Source organism: Pleurodeles waltl, chromosome 10, assembly GCF_031143425.1.
Source record: "Pleurodeles waltl isolate 20211129_DDA chromosome 10, aPleWal1.hap1.20221129, whole genome shotgun sequence".
Taxonomy (NCBI): Eukaryota; Metazoa; Chordata; class Amphibia; order Caudata; family Salamandridae; genus Pleurodeles; species Pleurodeles waltl.
The window spans coordinates 222,859,075-222,877,222 of NC_090449.1; the positions used below are offsets into that span (position 1 = coordinate 222,859,075).

At 44.6% G+C, this 18,148-nt stretch overlaps 1 protein-coding gene across 8 annotated transcripts in view; it reads left to right on the top strand.

Moving 5' to 3' along the window:
* Positions 1–18,148, top strand: part of MARF1 (meiosis regulator and mRNA stability factor 1) — a 586,552-nt gene that overhangs the window by 399,835 nt on the left and 168,569 nt on the right. For all 8 annotated transcript variants that reach the window (XM_069210203.1, XM_069210208.1, XM_069210202.1 and 5 more), the window contains exons 19-20: positions 2,038–2,171; positions 5,857–6,059. In XM_069210203.1, the coding sequence (XP_069066304.1) occupies positions 2,038–2,171; positions 5,857–6,059 (337 nt within the window). The remainder of the gene's footprint in view (positions 1–2,037; positions 2,172–5,856; positions 6,060–18,148) is intronic.

Genomic DNA, 18,148 nt, shown 5'->3' on the forward strand with positions numbered 1-18,148 from the left:
TTTGTTCTCAAAAAGCACACATTGCCACAACGTTGCTGGCACTGAATAGCTACTTTGTGTGCCAATATGCTACTTATGAAAGAGCAACAGTGAAGCCAGTTAATAGGTAGCGAAAGAGAGAGAATTTTAATAATAAAAAAGAAATTGGTTAACACCATACCTAATTAGGGTCCCAAATCTTAAAGAAAATCACAAAAGTGCACCAATGGAATATGTCCGTGCATTAGTGCATATTTATAGAAGTAGGCCAAGAAATCGTATGCCTACAAAATATTTGTGTACTGCCTTTTTCACAAGCAAATATGCATGCGTAGATTTACTCTTGCGAAGATTTGTTGCGTGTTCACAAGTTCACTTTCCTGCCACCTATATTTTTGACCCAACCCTTGACTTAATTTTACTTCTGCCATTCTTAGTAGTAAACTTTCCAACTCTTCTAGGTGTGAAAAAAGATTAAAGTAGAGCTTATTAAAGCCCTTAAAACGTGCTATATAGTTCCAGGAATTGGAATGCCCTTTTGAGTCTGTGCACGGTTACTATTGGTTACAGCTACTTCCAGCCGCAGTATGAAGGTCTGTGGAAAGGTGGCAAAAAAGGGAATTTCTAGTATTCAGACACTACTACAGTATTATCCCAGGCGTAATCAGAGAGGCTACACTTGAGCTCCTATATCATGAAATTACTGCCATAATATGTTGCCGCTCTGCGTGGCACCAAAGGGACAAGTGGATTTTCTTTTTTTTTTTTTTTACAGGGCAAGTAGATTTATGAGGCAGCCTGTCCCATGGGCAAGTATGTATTTTATTAAATTCCTCAACACTGCTTTGCCCATTTGGTACTGCAGGACTTTCTGGTATGATCTTTGTTTGCAGACTCACCTCTGGGGATTGTATTGCTTGGGGGTCTGTTCTAAGATGAGAAATCTGCTGCTAGAAATGTCTATCAGATGGGCAAGATCTTGGATAATGCTTTATCTGGTAGAGAAAATATCTAGTTGGAGATTCCTTACCCACCCACTCAGTCTCCCTTCTCTGTGAACTGATTACTAGGGTCTGGGACTCACCTTTCAGGGCCTTAGTTTTGATGCACCAGTTATCAGTGTTCTTCATGGCTTTGCACTTCTGGCATTTAAAGTTGTGAAAAGAATCTGACATCAGCGCACCAGGGTGGTGCCTATGTAGGAACCACAACATAATTTCCTGTGCGGATGACCCCAGTGATGGACAACCAGCCAATTGATGCCACCTAACTGCATGCAGGGGTACTGCTCGAGAAAAATCTCTGGATCCTGGGGAAATTCTAAAGTAAGGAAGGTTGCTTATTCAGTTTTGGGCAGAACTCCAGTTTGCTGATGGAAAGCCACACATTGTAATGGTCAACTCATGTTTTTACATACGGGGAACATAATACAACCATCGAGAAGAACCTTGAAATACGTTGGTCATATTTTTTTAGGGTCGAGCCTGCGTCGCATGCGCATCGCTAAGCGAGACGCTTTTGTAATTAAGAAGGGCTCGGAGCCCTGTCCACGTCACGTCAGTGTTTGGCTTGTGGGCTTGCCTGTTAGAATCTGCTTGATTTCATTAGTGGAAGGCATGTATACGTCCTGCCTTTTCCGGTGGATAGCCCTCCTCGAGCGCATCGACCAAGTACAGAAAACATGCGAGGCTCGCTGTTTTCTCTCTGGCTCATGGACTACTTTTTCTCTCTTTTCCCAGTGCGATCTTGCTTGGCAGAAGTCGAGCGCTTTACATAATATCGACCCTGTTTCACAGTTAATTGCACTTTTTCCGGTTAGTACATAAATGCAATTTTTCTGATATGTTTCATTACCAGTGAAAAGTCGGGGTAGGAGTTTACAACGCTATCAGCTCTAACACGAGCAAACGCGAGACACGTTGCATTGCAAATGCTTGTTTTACTTTGAGATTTAAGGAATATTTACCTTTTTTTTTTTTGTTTCATAAGAATGTTTAGTAAAAAACATTTTCATATAGAGGGATCTAACCACTTAATTTTTCTTTTATATTTTTTTAGGTGTTTCTCAAGAGACTGGGATGTGACAGAATATGGTGTGTGCGAATTGATTGACATTGTGTCAGAAATTCCAGATTCTACAATATGTGTTTCCCAGCAAGACTCTGAAATGGTGATTTCAATCCCCAAAAGAGGTGTGCAAGTCTAATCATTGCCTTCACATTATATAGATATTCATTGCAGGATTTAGTGGCCATTCAAATGTGCATTTTGTTTCTTTTTCAGTTTTCATTCTTTGATACTTGCTAAGATGCTGCTGCCATGTTCTCTGCTTCTTTGTTAAGATTGTACCCTGTTTTTAATGCTCTTTAAGGTTCTTTGGTACTCCCCAGGTTTTAACCTACATAAAGACTTGTTACTTGCAAGGCAGAGTTTTTCCACACTAATGTTAGAAGTGTAGGGATGTAGTTATAGCAGATTACATTGCGCTTGATGGCATTGTGGTAAACTTGAGTCTAATGTTGCACGATACTGGTACTGCTGCATCCTACCTATTGTAAGGATGCAGAAGATTGCAAGTTGAATATAATCTGCTCATGATGGACACTTGTTTATTAACTTTGTCATTCTCATCATGTCCAGTTTCTGCCAGCCTGCCACAACCAGACGAGTTGCTGGCCACATGGGGAGAGTGCCTTTGTCACTCTGTGGCCAGGAACAAAGCCTGTACTGGGTGGAGGTGCTTCTCACCTCCCCCTGCAGGAACTGTAACAACTGGCGGTGAGCATCCAAGGCTAACCCTTTTTGTTACGGCGCCACAGGGCATCCCAGCTAGTGGAGATGCCCGCCCCTCCGGCCACTGCCCCGACTTTTGGCGGCAAGGCTGGAGGAGATAATTAGAAAAGCAAGGAGGAGTCACCCACCAGTCAGGACAGCCCCTAATGTGCCCTGAGCTGACCCCTGCCTTTAGAAATCCTCCATCTTAGTTTTGGAGGATTCCCCCATTAGGATTAGGGATGTGCCCTCCTCCCCTCAGGGAGGAGGCACAAAGAGGGTGTAGCCACCCTCCAGGACAGTAGCCCTCCCAGACCTAAACACACCCCTAAATTTAGTATTTAGGGGCACCCAAGAACCCAGGAAATCAGATTCCTGCAACCTGAAACAAGAAGGACTGCTGACCTGAAAGCCCTGCAGAGACGACGGAAGACAACTGCTTTGGCCCGAGCCCTACCGGCCTGTCTCCTGACTCAAACTGCAACAGCGACGTATCCAACAGGGACCAGTGACCTCTGAAGCCTCAGAGGACTGCCCTGAACCTAAGGACCAAGAAACTCATGTGAGCAGTGGCTCTGCTCAACAAACAGCAACAATATTGCAACTTTTCTGCAACTTTCAAATTCCTCACTCTTCCCGCTGGAAGCGTGAGACTTCACCCTCTGCACCCGACGCCCCCCAGCTCGAGATCCAGAGAACCAACACCACAGGGAGGACTCCCAGGCGACTGCGACCCCGTGAGTAGCCAGAGACCCCCCCTGGACCACCACAGCGACGCATGCAGAGAGAGAATCCAGAGGCTCCCCCTCACTGCAACTGCCTGTAACAAGGGACCCGCCACCTGGACCAAGCACTGCACATGCAGGCCCCAGGACCAGAAGGAACCGAACCTCAGTGCAGGAGTGGCCCCCAGGCGACCCTCTGCCTATCCCAGTCGGTGGCTGACCGAGAAGCCCCCCTGTGCCCTGCCTGCACCGCTAGAGTGACCCCCGAGTTCCTCTATTGAATCCAATACAAAACCCAACGCCTGCCTTGCACACTGCACCCGGCCGCCTCTGTGCCGCTGAGGGTGCCGAAAAAGACTGTGGAAAAAGTTTCGGTACCGAAACACCCAGCATCGGAGCCGAAAACAAGCTCTTATTCCGAAGAACAAGGCCTTTCAGCACAACTACAAGGCCATAAATTTAGACAAGAGTTAGAGATGGGGGAGCCGGACTATACACAGAGAAGGCTCCATATTCAAAAAGACACAGGGAAAATAAGAACTCTTCCCCCTATTAAAATGAAAAGGAAATTTGCTTTCCAAGACACGGAGAAACAGCCAAAAGCAAAGGTGGCGAAAGAAAAAACTCCACCATGTTTTTCACCACCACCATCGCCACAACGCTCACCGCAACTGGCACCAATTGAAACACCCCCTATGATGCAATCTCCAACGCACACAGGGATGACTCCGGACGACCCAGATGCATGAGATCTATGATGCACCAGCATCTGACAATAGCCCAGACTGCTACCCGGCAAGACCGTCATCACCTGAAGACAGTACTGCTTACATGCAGGTGGTGTCCAGAGCAGCTCCTTTTCACAATGTAGCACTGCATGCTGAACCTATTGAGGATGACTTTTTATTTAATACTTTGTCGTCAACACACAGCCAGTACCAGAGTCTGCCGATGTTACCAGGGATGTTAAAACATGCAAAACAAGTGTTTCAAGACCCTGCCAGATGCAGAGCCATTACACCTAGGGTGGAAAAAAGTACAAGCCTCCCCCTACGGACCCTGTGTACATCACGCAACTACTAACACCTGACTCAGTGGTAGTAGACGCAAAAGGGCAAACTCACAGACTTCTGGCGATGCACCACCCCGACAAGGAAAGTCGAACGTTTGATGGCGCGGGGAAAAGAGTTGCAGCGCAGGCAGCCAATCAATGGCGCATTGCCAATTCACAGGCTTTATTGGCAAGATATGACAGGGCTCATTGGGATGAAATGCAGCATTTTATTGAACATATTCCCAAGGCGTTTCAAAAGCGTGCACAGCAAGTGGTGGAGGAGGGCCAAAGTATCTACAACAACCAGATACGATTGGCAATGGACGCAGCGGACACAGCCGCCAGAACTGTAAATACAGCGGTCACTATTCGGAGACACGCATGGCTCCGCACCTCCGGATTTAAGCCAGCGATCCAACAGGCTGTGCTTAATATGCCTTTTAATGGACAACAGTTGTTTGGGCCGGAGGTGGATACAGCTATAGAGAAGCTAAAGAAAGACACTGACACGGCCAAAGCCATGGGCACGCTCTACTCCCCACAGAGCTGAGGCACCTTTAGAAAGCCACACTTTAGATGTGGGGTTCGAGCCCAAAGCACAGAACCCTCAACCTCACAAGCCAGACCCACATACCAGGGCCAGTATCAAAGAAGAAGCTTTCGGGGACAATACAGAGGTGGACAGTTCCCTAAAACCAGAGGGAAATTCCAAAGCCCAAAGACCCCACAAACTTAACAGTGACTTCAATGTCACAAATCCCCAACACACAACACCAGTGGGGGGGAGACTCACAGATCATTACAAAAATTGGGAAGAAATAACTACAGACTCGTGGGTCCTAGCCATTATCCAACATGGTTATTGCATAGAATTCCTACAATTACCACCAAATGTGCCACCAAGAACACACAACATGTCCAAACAGCACTTGGACCTACTACAACTAGAAGTTCAAGCATTGTTACAAAAAGAGGCAATAGAACTCGTACCCAACCATCAGAAAGGAACAGGTGTTTATTCCATGTATTTTCTAATACCCAAAAAGGACAATGTTAATCCATAAAATATTTCCATACCACTTTTGATAGGGTATCCGTTCCTATTTTTGTTTACTTTTAATAATAAAGAATTTCTGAAGGTGAAATACTGTTTCAGTTTCTGCTCTGACAGCTATGCTTATAAATTGCTTGATGTGCAGTGGAGCAGATTTGAATGCACATAAGTATTGACCTTTTTTGAACTGTTCTTCATGTATATCTTAAAGTGGGTGAAACATAGTGCTTCTTCCTAAACTAAACTTTTTTTTCTGCTTTTTTCATGCAAAGAACGAACACAAGATGAAATTGAAAGAACAAAACAGTTTGCCAAGGAAGTAGTAGACTTGTTGCGCCATCAAACTCATTTTCGGATGCCGTTCAATAAATTTATTCCCTCCTACCACCATCACTTTGGGCGTCAGTGCAAACTTACCTATTATGGATTCACCAAACTTCTTGATCTCTTCGAAGCTTTACCTGAGGTCCTGCAAGTGAGTGATATGCATTCTTAATATGATCTGAACTTAACGCATATTTGAGCATTGGTTTAGCATCTTTACTTGATATCATTCACTTATATTTAAATAAATATGCACATTGTTCTCTCATTACACAAGGATTTGCTTTTGGTTCTTATCCAAGCAAGGACTCTGAAATCAACTTAGGGAAGTTTTCAGCTGAAGTGTTGAAGTAATGAAGCTATAATTAAGTAGTCTATAGAACTATGTTTACTCTTTGTTGCCTTTCTATTGGGTTGTAGGTCAACAGGACAGTAGAGGATTGCTTTTCCAGTAAGAACTTGGCTATTGAAAACACTGATTTGTAATCTTAAGTTGTTCTCGGCTACGTAGTGTAAGGTGGCTCTCTGGAAAAGCTCGGTTAGATACATCATTAAGAGATTTTAAAAAACAAAACAGATTACTATATTCTACTTGAAGATGTTCAGGCAAGCTGGTTTGCCCTCCCCATCATTGCACAGCCCTCCTACTTATCTTCAATTGCTTCTTCTTAGCCACAAAAGTGTGCATCCTACTATAATTTGACAATTCTGCATATCGTGTATTTCCACTTGGTGCAGGTCAACCCAAAAGATTTCCCTTTTTGGGAGCATAAGGGTTCACCTGATGCATTTGTTGTGTCTTAAGGCATTAGGACAGTTGAAAAAAATGTCTTTAAAAAAATAACTATATTATTGCACAGTGTGAAAAATAGCAGTGTTTGTCCTTTCTCTTGATGAAAGCATGTTCTTGCGCTTGATTGCTCCTGTTGCTCTTAAGATTGCCTCATGTCACTGATGATTAACGGAAGAGGCCAAATGAGTGGCATTTGCTTCTCTCCTAACTGTCGATCTTAGTCACTTTCCAGACGCCAGTGAGTTATCACAAGGCTGAACTATGTCTAATAGGCATAAAATAAATGCAAGGCTTGTGTGCGTTGTGATAGTTTTTCTGCAGCCTTTGCCTCTAGTCCAGATTTGAATTTGAGGCACAGAACTGTCAGCGAAGACCTATTTTCACTGCTGCTCATACATACCAGTTTAATGTGCTGCGATAATGAACTCATTTATCCCACGCTCATTCTTAAAGCCTACCAGCTGTACTCTAAAATCCAACAGTGCTCAGCTGAAAGAACTTGAGAATGTCTACAATATTGTCTCCTGTTTAGTTTATTTATTGATTATTTACACTTTCCTCTCTTCTTGCTTGAGCTGACTAACAACATAATCCCCATATCATGTGTACTACAGTTCCCTCTTAAATTGGTATTTTTACTTATGTTAGTGACATTGCATAAAAGCAATGCCAGCTTGTAGGTCAAAATAAAGGTTGTAACAAAGCTGTATACGTTTTTGATCACACAACCTTCTGTAAATTGCTTAAATTCCACAACCTTAATTTGGATTAAGCCTGCCACACAGCACAAGCTGTCTCGTTTCAAAAGGTCTATTGTGGGGTTACAGTCAGCCCATTACTTACCAGTGGTTGACTTTTATGTTTGTTTCTTCTTTGGAGCATAGCCTCTTTACAATCCCTCTGATGGGCTGGCTTCTGTCCTTCCACTGCTCACGTGCAGAATGTGTATGCTTAAGCAATCTATAAGACACGTGCTGCATTCACGTCATCAAAATGATTTAAGACTGATGTAGACGTATCATCATGCTTTTTCTTTGCCACTTTTTAAAAATGATTTTGGACATACTTCACAGAATCTTGCACTGCTCATTAACATTGCCAAAGGCATTGTCTTTGCTTTTGTTTTTGCCAATGCTTGTAATTAATTTGAGCAGATAGCTGTTTAACACCCCCTGCTGCCCCAACCAAGACTGACAACTTGAGTGGCGTCTCTCGAGAAAGTGAAAGCTGCTTGGGATGGCATATATATATATATATATTTTTTTTTAATTTGCTTGGTCCATGAGGGTCTATGTTCCAAGCGTATCCTGAGCTGACACCATTTCCGGTGCACACATAGACTTGGGTGACTGATCACATGAACTTAACAATGTTATCTTGTGTGCTACTGATATCAGCAACACAAAAGGATGATGGACGGAGTCCTGAACAATGCAAACACTCACCCCCCAGTCACAGATATGGGTTTAATCCATCGTTCTTTTGCTCACCATGCCACCCCAGTTTTGACCCAGCCACATGCAAATCAGTCTTGACCCTGTCCCTCAAGGGAACAGTCCAGCCCGAACTGCCAAGCCAAGTCCTCACTGGACCGGAAACAAGCATCCTGGGACCGGTTTCAGGCTTTCACCCTTCATCAGCCAGGCTAGCTTGAATCCAGTGGCACAGTGAGCAAGGGACCCACGTCTGGGCATACCCTTCCCACGTTTTTTTATTTTGTGATGCTACTGATATCCTCTAGGAGCTTTTCCCTGTTAAGTCTTTCCTATGTTGTGAGTGAAAGCTGCACCAGGTATATTTCCAGTCTGCAGTGGCTCCATTTCTCAGAGTTGGTGAGTTGCTGCTTTAGTCAGGACTGGAAGTCTTGACTCAAATACCGTTCTTAGATTTATACACTCTGGAAAGGGCAGCAGTCTTCCTTCTGAAAGTACCTTCTTGTCATGCGCCATCTTCTCCTGATCTAGGGTGTCTCTGCTGATGCTATGCTATTGTTTGTTTGAGGTTTCAATGAAGCAAAATACCATTTATTTCTGGTCCCGGACACTTTCCTGAGTGAGCTAGCTGTTAATTAGACCCCAACTATGTTTAATTCCAAGAAGAGCAAAAGGATGGACTACAGAAAAAGATCACCAGGCACTTGCTGACCTTATCCCTCTAAAAGTCTGTTCATTTAAATGAAAGAAGACACCAAATCTGATCCAGTATGTTCAGGGTAGCTTCTTCAAGCTACTGACCACTTTCCTTTTGAAAAACATTAACCATGCAAAAAAATCCTTCCAAATGATTTCTACTTGAAAACCTATAGATAATTAAGCACACTCACATTCTTTTGAACCTTTTCAGAATATATATGTTCGATGGCATGTGTAGCTGCAGATACACATGCTATGCATACGTCTGCCAACTAGTGTTGGGCTCGGAGTGTTACAAGTTGTTTTTCTTCGAAGAAGTATTTTCTAGTCACGGGATCGAGTGACTCCTCCCCTTCAGCTCCATTGCGGATGGGCATCGACTCCATGACAGATTGTTTTCTTTTCGCCATCTGGTTCGGAGGTGTATCCTTTCGCTCTGATCAGAACAAACATATTTACTCGCCGTTTGTGGCGCGCACGCGTGACCATCTCGGGCCTGGTCGGGCCGACCGCGTGGAAGCGTCATGGATCGGACTCCATTCCGATTCTTCCCTCAGTGCCACGCTAAATTCCCTTATACGGACCAATCTCTGCCTTTCCCCCGACCGTCAGGAAGAAAATTGCGAGGCCTGCAGATCCTTCCGGTCCAAAAAGACACCCTGGGACAGAAGAGCACGGAGACTCGAGATGGCATCGAAAAGCACCGAACATCTCGACATCGAAGAGGAAGAAATCATGCAGACCGCAGTCTCCGTTCAAGGATCTGACTCCGAACAGGATTCTGACGAAGACAGATCGGTCACAGCAGGGCAGCACGTGAGTACGCCTGCCCCTGTGTCATCTAAGCCCAAACATAAGACCTTGGGGAGGCCACTGCCGGAAGGCCATGGCTCGACCCGAAAGAAAAGGCTCGGTGACCAACCCACCAGCTCGGCACCAAAGAAGACCACCCCTCTGAAGCCATTGGTCTCGAGCCGAAGCTCTGTCTCCGAACAGAGCAAACACTGCTCTTCCGAGTCTAAATTTCAAATCATTTTCAGAGACCATCCTCAACCCCATTTTTTTCGATACCGAAGAAGCCAGCTTCGGAGCTGAAAAAACCTAGTTACTCTGAGGAGCATGGACTTTCAAAAGCGCTTAGAGAAAGCCATTAACCTACTGAGGAGGACTCACAAATGCAACCAATCATGGAAGCAATGGATGAAAGGCAAGCCAGGATTCATATCCATAATGAAACTGGCAGAATTTTAACTGCACCTCCTCCAAAACCAAAGAGGAAATTAGCCTTTCAGGAGGAATTGGACACTACACAGCCTCCAGCTAAAGTGCCAGAAACAAAGGAGAGACCTCCACCTCCTCAGTTTTCTCCTCCTCACTCTCCACATCTACATATCTCTCCTCCTACCAGTCCTACACCTATGCAGTCCCCATCGCACTCATTGGATTCGCAGCAGGACAATGTGGATCCATGGGATCTGTATGATCCAGACCCCATTTCTGACAACCCAGATTGCTATCCCTCTAAGCCTTCACCACCAGTGGATAGTACAAGCTACACTCAAGTGATAGCTAGGGCGGCAACATATCAGTGTCACCATGCATACTGAGCAATTAGAGGATGATTTCTTATTTAATACACTCTCCTTCACACATGCAACATATCAGTTGCTTCCTATGCTCCCCGGCATGCTAAAACATGCTGACCAGATATTTAGTGAGCCTATAAAGGCAAGAATAATTAACCCTAGAGTGCAGAAGAAATATAAGCCACCTCCTTCCGATCCTGTCTATATTACCCAGCAACTACCTCCAGACTCAGTACTGGTAAGCGCTGCCTGGAAGAGGGCAAACTCGCAGTTGTCAGGTGATGCACCCCCACCAGACAAAGAGAGTAGAAAGTTTGATGCTGTAGGGAAGAGGGTGGCATCTCGGGCAGCCAACCAATGGAGAATAGCCAACTCACAGGTGTTGTTGGCTAGATATGACAGGGCCCACTGGGACGAGATGAAAGATATAATCCAGCATCTCCCCAAGAACAGCAAAAGAGGGCACAGCAGATAGTGGAGGAAGGGCAAGCCATCACTAATAATCAAATTAGGTCGTCCCTAGACTCGGCAGATACAGCAGCCAGAACCGTCAACACTGCTGTAACCATAAGGAGACATGCATGGGTTAGGTCCTTAGGATTCAAACCTGAAATCCAACAGGCAGTGTTGAATATGCCATTCAACCGAAAACAGTTTTTTAGCCCAGAGGTCGACACTGCTATAGAAAAAATGCGGAAGGATTCAGACACTGCAAAAGCCATGGGTGCACTATACACCACACAATACAGGGGATCCTTTCGTAAACCCCAGTTTAGATGTGGATTTAGAGCCAAAATTTCGGAGGCATCCACTTCACAGCCAAAGCCACCCTACCAACCTCAGTACCAACGAGGTGGTTTCAAAAGCACTTACAGAGGCCAGTACCCCAGAGGCAGGGGAAAATATCAAACACCAAAACAAGCCTCACAACAAAGCAAACAGTGACTTGTGCCATTCCTTTCTAATCCACACCTCCCCTGTGGGGGGGGAAGACTGCAAAAGTTCCCCACAATTGGCTAAACATTACCACAGACAACTGGGTATTATCAATTATCCGGAATGGCTATTGCCTAGAATTGATACAAATGCCATCAAACATTCCACCAAAACTACACAGGCTATCCACAGACCATATCACTCTGTTACAGGAAGAAGTCAAATCTCTATTACTCAAACAAGCAAAAGAAGCCGTGCCACAAAATCAAGGAGGGACAGGAGGTTACTCACTGTATTTCCTCAATCCCAAAAAGGATGGCACATTAAGGCCAATATTAGATCTCAGAACCCTCAATCTTTACATCCTGTCAGAACACTTTCATATGGTAACCCTACAGGATGTTATCCCACTACTTCAGCAACACGATTTCATGGCAACATTAGACCTCAAAGGTGCGTATTTTCATGTTCGATGGCATGTGTCGCTGCAGATACACATGCTGTGCACAGTCCGCCGTCTGGTGTTGGGCTCGGAGTGTTACAAGTTGTTTTTCTTCGAAGAAGTCTTTTCGAGTCACGAGACCGAGGGACTCCTCCCACTTCGATTCCATTGCGCATGGGCGTCGACTCCATCTTAGATTGGTTTTTTTCCGCCATCGGGTTCGGACGTGTTCCTTTTCGCTCCGTGTTTCGGGTCGGAAAGTTAGTTAGAATCTCGGAAAAAAAAAAAAACGTCGGTATTGTTTGCGTTCGGTATCGGGTTAGTTAGAACAAATCGACACCGAATTTGGAAGAGCTCTGGTGGCCCTTTGGGGTTTTTTCGATCCCCCGTCGGGGCCTGGTCGGCCCGGCCACGTGCGACTTCAAGGCTCATGGAACGGACCCCATTCCACTTCTGCCCAAAATGCCATCACAAGTATCCGTATACGGATCACCATCTGGTCTGTAACTTGTGCTTGTCCCCCGAGCACAAGGAGGATACTTGTGAAGCTTGTCGAGCGTTTCGGTCGAGGAAGACGCTGAGAGACCGAAGAGCCAGGAGACTACAAATGGCGTCCACGCCGACAGGCCAAGATCGTTTCGAGGAGGAAGAAGAAGCTTTCTCCGTCCGTGAGTCGGATTCGGAAGAACTCGACGCCGAAGAAACAACCAAAACCGTGAGTAAGACGTCGAAAATCAAGACTCACGAGAAGTCTACAAAAGCCCAGGGGACGCCACTGCCAACAGGCCATGGCTTAACCCGAAAAATAGGTGACCCATCCAAGGCACCGAAAAAGGGCATGCTGGTGTCGAAGTCATCCGACTCCGGTCGAGATACCGCCACACAGCAACCTCGGAGCAGAGACAGCGGCTCCGAAAAACTTCGGCACAGAGACAGCGGCACCGAAGAATTTCGGCACCGAGACACCACGCCGAAAACAAAGAAGGTTTCTTCTGAGCCTAAAAAGACTTCCGAAAAGGTTTCGGTTCCGAAACAGCCAGCCTCGGAGCCGAAAACTAGTTCCTATACAGAGGAACAAGGATTAACCTCCCAATTACATAGATTTGGAGAGGAGCTTCAAGCTGGAGAGCCTGACTACACACAAAGAAGGCTTCATATTCATGAGGACACAGGGAAGATAACCACTCTTCCCCCAATCAAAATAAAAAGGAAACTTGCCTTTCAACAAAAGGACAAGCAACCACAGGCAAAGGTGGCAAGGAAAACAACCCCACCACCGTCTCCACCACCATCAATACATGCATCACCAGCAACAACTCCACCACTGATGCACTCACCAGCTCATACCACAATCAGTCAGGATGATCCCGATGCATGGGACCTCGACGATGCTCCAGTGTCTGACAATAGCCCATACTCTTATCCTACAAAACCGTCACCACCTGAGGACAGTACATCCTATACACAGGTGGTCGCAAGGGCAGCAGAGTTTCACAATGTCTCCTTATATTCGGAACCAATTGAGGATGACTTTCTTTTTAACACCCTATCCTCCACCCATAGCCAGTATCAATGCCTTCCCATGCTCCCCGGAATGCGAAGACATTCAAAACACATTTTTCAGGATCCAGTTAAAGGCAGAGCCATAACTCCAAGGGTGGAGAAAAAATATAAGCCACCGCCCACAGATCCAATATATATTACAACACAACTAACACCAGACTCAGTAGTTGTGGGGGCAGCTCGTAAGAGAGCCAACTCTCATACCTCAGGCAACGCACCACCTCCAGACAAGGAGAGCCGCAAATTTGATGCTGCGGGAAAAAGGGTTGCTGCACAAGCACTTTTGGCAAGATACGACAGGGCTCATTGGGATGACATGCAACATTTCATCGAACACTTACCCAAGGAGTTCCAAAAAAGAGCGCAGCAGGTGGTGGAAGAGGGACAAAGTATCTCAAATAATCAGATACGGTCTTCCATGGATGCAGCAGATACAGCTGCAAGGACAATAAACACTGCAGTCACAATACGAAGACACGCATGGCTGCGCACTTCTGGGTTCAAACCAGAAATCCAGCAGGCTGTGCTCAATATGCCGTTTAATGAACAGCAATTGTTTGTGCCGGAGGTAGACACTGCCATCGAAAAACTCAAAAAGGACACCGATACAGCCAAAGCCATGGGTGCACTCTACTCCCCGCAGAGCAGAGGCACATTTCGGAAAACACCTTTTAGGGGAGGGTTTCAAGGTCAACCCACAGAAATCACAACCTCACAAACCAGGCCTACCTACCAGGGTCAATATCAGAGGGGAGGTTTTCGGGGGCAATTTAGAGGGGGCCAATTCCCCAAAAATAGAGGAAAATTCCAAGGCCCCAAAACCCCTCAAAATAAGCAGTGACTCACAAGTCACACACCCCCATCACATAACACCTGTGGGGGGAAAACTAAGCCAATTTTACAAACTTTGGGAGGAAATAACAACAGACACTTGGGTCTTAGCAATTATCCAGCATGGTTATTGCATAGAATTTCGCCAATTCCCTCCAAACGTCCCACCGAAAACACGCAATATGTCAAAACAACATATAGATCTTCTAGGACTAGAAGTTCAAGCATTGCTACAAAAGGACGCAATAGAATTAGTACCAATTCAACAAAAAAACACAGGAGTTTACTCACTGTACTTTCTAATTCCCAAAAAGGACAAAACTCTGAGACTAATACTAGATCTCAGAACACTAAATACCTACATAAACTCAGACCACTTTCACATGGTCACATTACAAGACGTAATCCCACTGCTCAAACAGCAAGACTACATGACAACATTAGATCTAAAAGATGCGTATTTCCATATACCAATACATCCTTCACACAGGAAATACCTAAGGTTTGTATTCCAAGGAATACATTACCAATTCAAAGTGTTGCCATTCGGAATAACAACTGCGCCAAGAGTTTTTACAAAATGCCTGGCAGTAGTAGCTGCACATATCAGAAGGCAGCAAATACATGTGTTCCCGTACTTAGACGACTGGTTAATCAAAACCAACACGCTAAAACAGTGTTCACAGCACACAAAATATGTCATACAAACCCTTCACAGGCTAGGTTTCTCCATCAACTACACGAAGTCACACCTTTTGCCGTGCCAAACGCAGCAATACTTAGGAGCGACAATCAACACAGCAAAAGGGATTGCCACTCCAAGTCCACAACGGGTTCAAACATTTCACAAAGTAATACAGGCCATGTATCCAACACAAAAAATACAAGTCAGAATGGTAATGAAACTACTAGGCATGATGTCCTCATGCATAGCCATTGTCCCAAACGCAAGATTGCACATGCGGCCCTTACAACAGTGCCTAGCATCACAATGGTCACAAGCACAGGGTCAACTTCTAGATCTGGTGTTGATAGACCGCCAAACATACCTCTCGCTTCTATGGTGGAACAGTACAAATTTAAACCGAGGGCGGCCTTTCCAAGACCCAGTGCCACAATACGTCATAACAACAGATGCTTCCATGACAGGGTGGGGAGCACACCTCAATCAACACAGCATCCAAGGACAATGGGATATACATCAGAGACAGTTTCACATAAATCACTTGGAAATGTTAGCAGTCTTTCTAGCGCTCAAAGCATTTCAACCCATAATAACCCAAAAATACATTCTTGTCAAAACAGACAACATGACAACAATGTATTATCTAAACAAACAAGGAGGGACACACTCAACACAATTGTGCCTCCTAACACAGAAAATATGGCATTGGGCGATTCACAACCACATTCGCCTAATAGCACAATTTATTCCAGGGATTCAGAACCAGTTGGCAGACAATCTCTCTCGAGATCACCAACAAACCCACGAATGGGAAATTCACCCCCAAATACTAAACAATTACTTTCTAATTTGGGGAACGCCTCAAATAGATCTATTTGCAACAAAGGAAAACTCAAAATGGGAAAACTTCGCATCCAGGTACCCACAAGATCAATCCCAAGGCAATGCTCTGTGGATGAACTGGTCAGGGATCTTTGCATACGCTTTTCCCCCCTCTCCCTCTCATTCCATATGTAGTAAACAGGTTGAGTCAAAACAAACTCAAACTCATACTAATAGCACCAACATGGGCGAGGCAACCTTGGTACACGACACTACTAGACCTGTCAGTAGTACCTCATGTCAAACTACCCAACAAACCAGATCTGCTAACACAACACAAACAACAGATCAGACATCCAAATCCAGCATCTTTGAATCTAGCAATTTGGCTCCTGAAATCCTAGAATTCGGACACTTGCACCTCACACAAGAATGTATGGAGGTCATAAAACAAGCTAGGAAACCTACCACTAGACACTACTACGCAAACAAGTGGAAAAGATTTGTGTATTACTGCCAGAATAATCAAATTCAGCCATTACACGCATCTCCAAAGGATATAGTAGGATATTTACTACATTTGCAAAAATCAAATCTAGCTTTCTCTTCCATAAAAATACATCTCACCGCAATATCAGCTTACCTACAAATTACTCATTCAACTTCACTATTTAGAATACCAGTCATTAAAGCGTTTATGGAAGGCTTAAAGAGAATCATACCACCAAGAACACCACCTGTTCCTTCATGGAACCTCAACATTGTCTTAACAAGACTCATGGGTCCACCTTTCGAGCCCATGCATTCTTGTGAAATGCAATACTTAACGTGGAAAGTTGCATTTTTGATTGCCATCACATCTCTAAGAAGAGTGAGCGAGATTCAAGCATTTACCATACAAGAACCATTTATTCAGATACATAAAAATAAAGTAGTTCTAAGAACAAATCCTAAATTTTTACCAAAGGTTATCTCACCGTTCCACTTAAATCAAACAGTAGAATTACCAGTGTTCTTCCCACAACCAGATTCTGTAGCTGAAAGAGCACTACATACATTAGACATCAAAAGAGCACTAATGTACTACATTGACAGAACGAAACTAATTAGAAAAACAAAACAACTATTTATTGCCTTTCAAAAATCTCATACAGGAAATCCCATTTCAAAACAAGGCATTGCTAGGTGGATAGTTAAGTGTATTCAAACCTGCTATCTTAAAGCAAAGAGAGAGCTGCCTATTACACCAAAGGCACACTCAACCAGAAAGAAAGGGGCTACCATGGCCTTTCTAGGAAATATTCCAATGAACGAAATATGTAAGGCAGCAACATGGTCTACGCCGTATACATTTACCAAGCACTACTGTGTAGATGTGTTAACTGCACAACAGGCAACAGTAGGTCAAGCTGTACTAAGAACATTATTTCAAACTACTTCAACTCCTACAGGCTGAACCACCGCTTTTGGGGAGATAACTGCTTACTAGTCGGTGCACAGCATGTGTATCTGCAGCTACACATGCCATCGAACGGAAAATGTCACTTACCCAGTGTACGTCTGTTTGTGGCGTGAGTTGCTGCAGATTCACATGCGCCCACCCGCCTCCCCGGGAGCCTGTAGCCGTTTAGAAGTAGATCTTCAACATTTGTACATTTGTGAATATATTACTTTAACCTTTATTATGTACATACGTATTCATTCCATTGCATGGGCACTATTACTAACATACACAACTCCTACCTCACCCTCTGCGGGGAAAACAATCTAAGATGGAGTCGACGCCCATGCGCAATGGAATCGAAGTGGGAGGAGTCCCTCGGTCTCGTGACTCGAAAAGACTTCTTCGAAGAAAAACAACTTGTAACACTTCGAGCCCAACACCAGACGGCGGACTGTGCACAGCATCTGAATCTGCAGCGACTCACGCCACGAACAGATGTACACTGGGTAAGTGACATTTTCCATACCCATCCATCCTGCGCACAGAAAATATCTCAGGTTTGTCATTCAAGGAAAGCACTGTCAGTTCAAAGTGTTACCTTTTGTAATAACAACAGCTCCAAGAGTATTCACAAAGTGCCTAGCGGTAGTCGCAGCCTACCTAAGAAGACAACACATAGATGTCTTTCAATATCTAGATGACTGGCTAATAAAATCAAGCAATTTTATACAATGTCAACAACAACACTCAATACAGAATAGAGACCCTACATACACTAGGGTTCACTCTCAACTACCAAAAATCTCATCTTCAGCCAGCACAGGCGCAACCTTACCTAGGTGCTATTCTAAATATGCAAAAAGCCTTAGCCTATCCAAATACACAAAGGATACAAGCTTTCCAAAATCTCATACCACAAATGCGGCCAAATCAACAATGCACTGTAAGATTTATCATGAAACTATTAGGAATGATGGCATCCTGCATAGCAATAGTACCACATGCA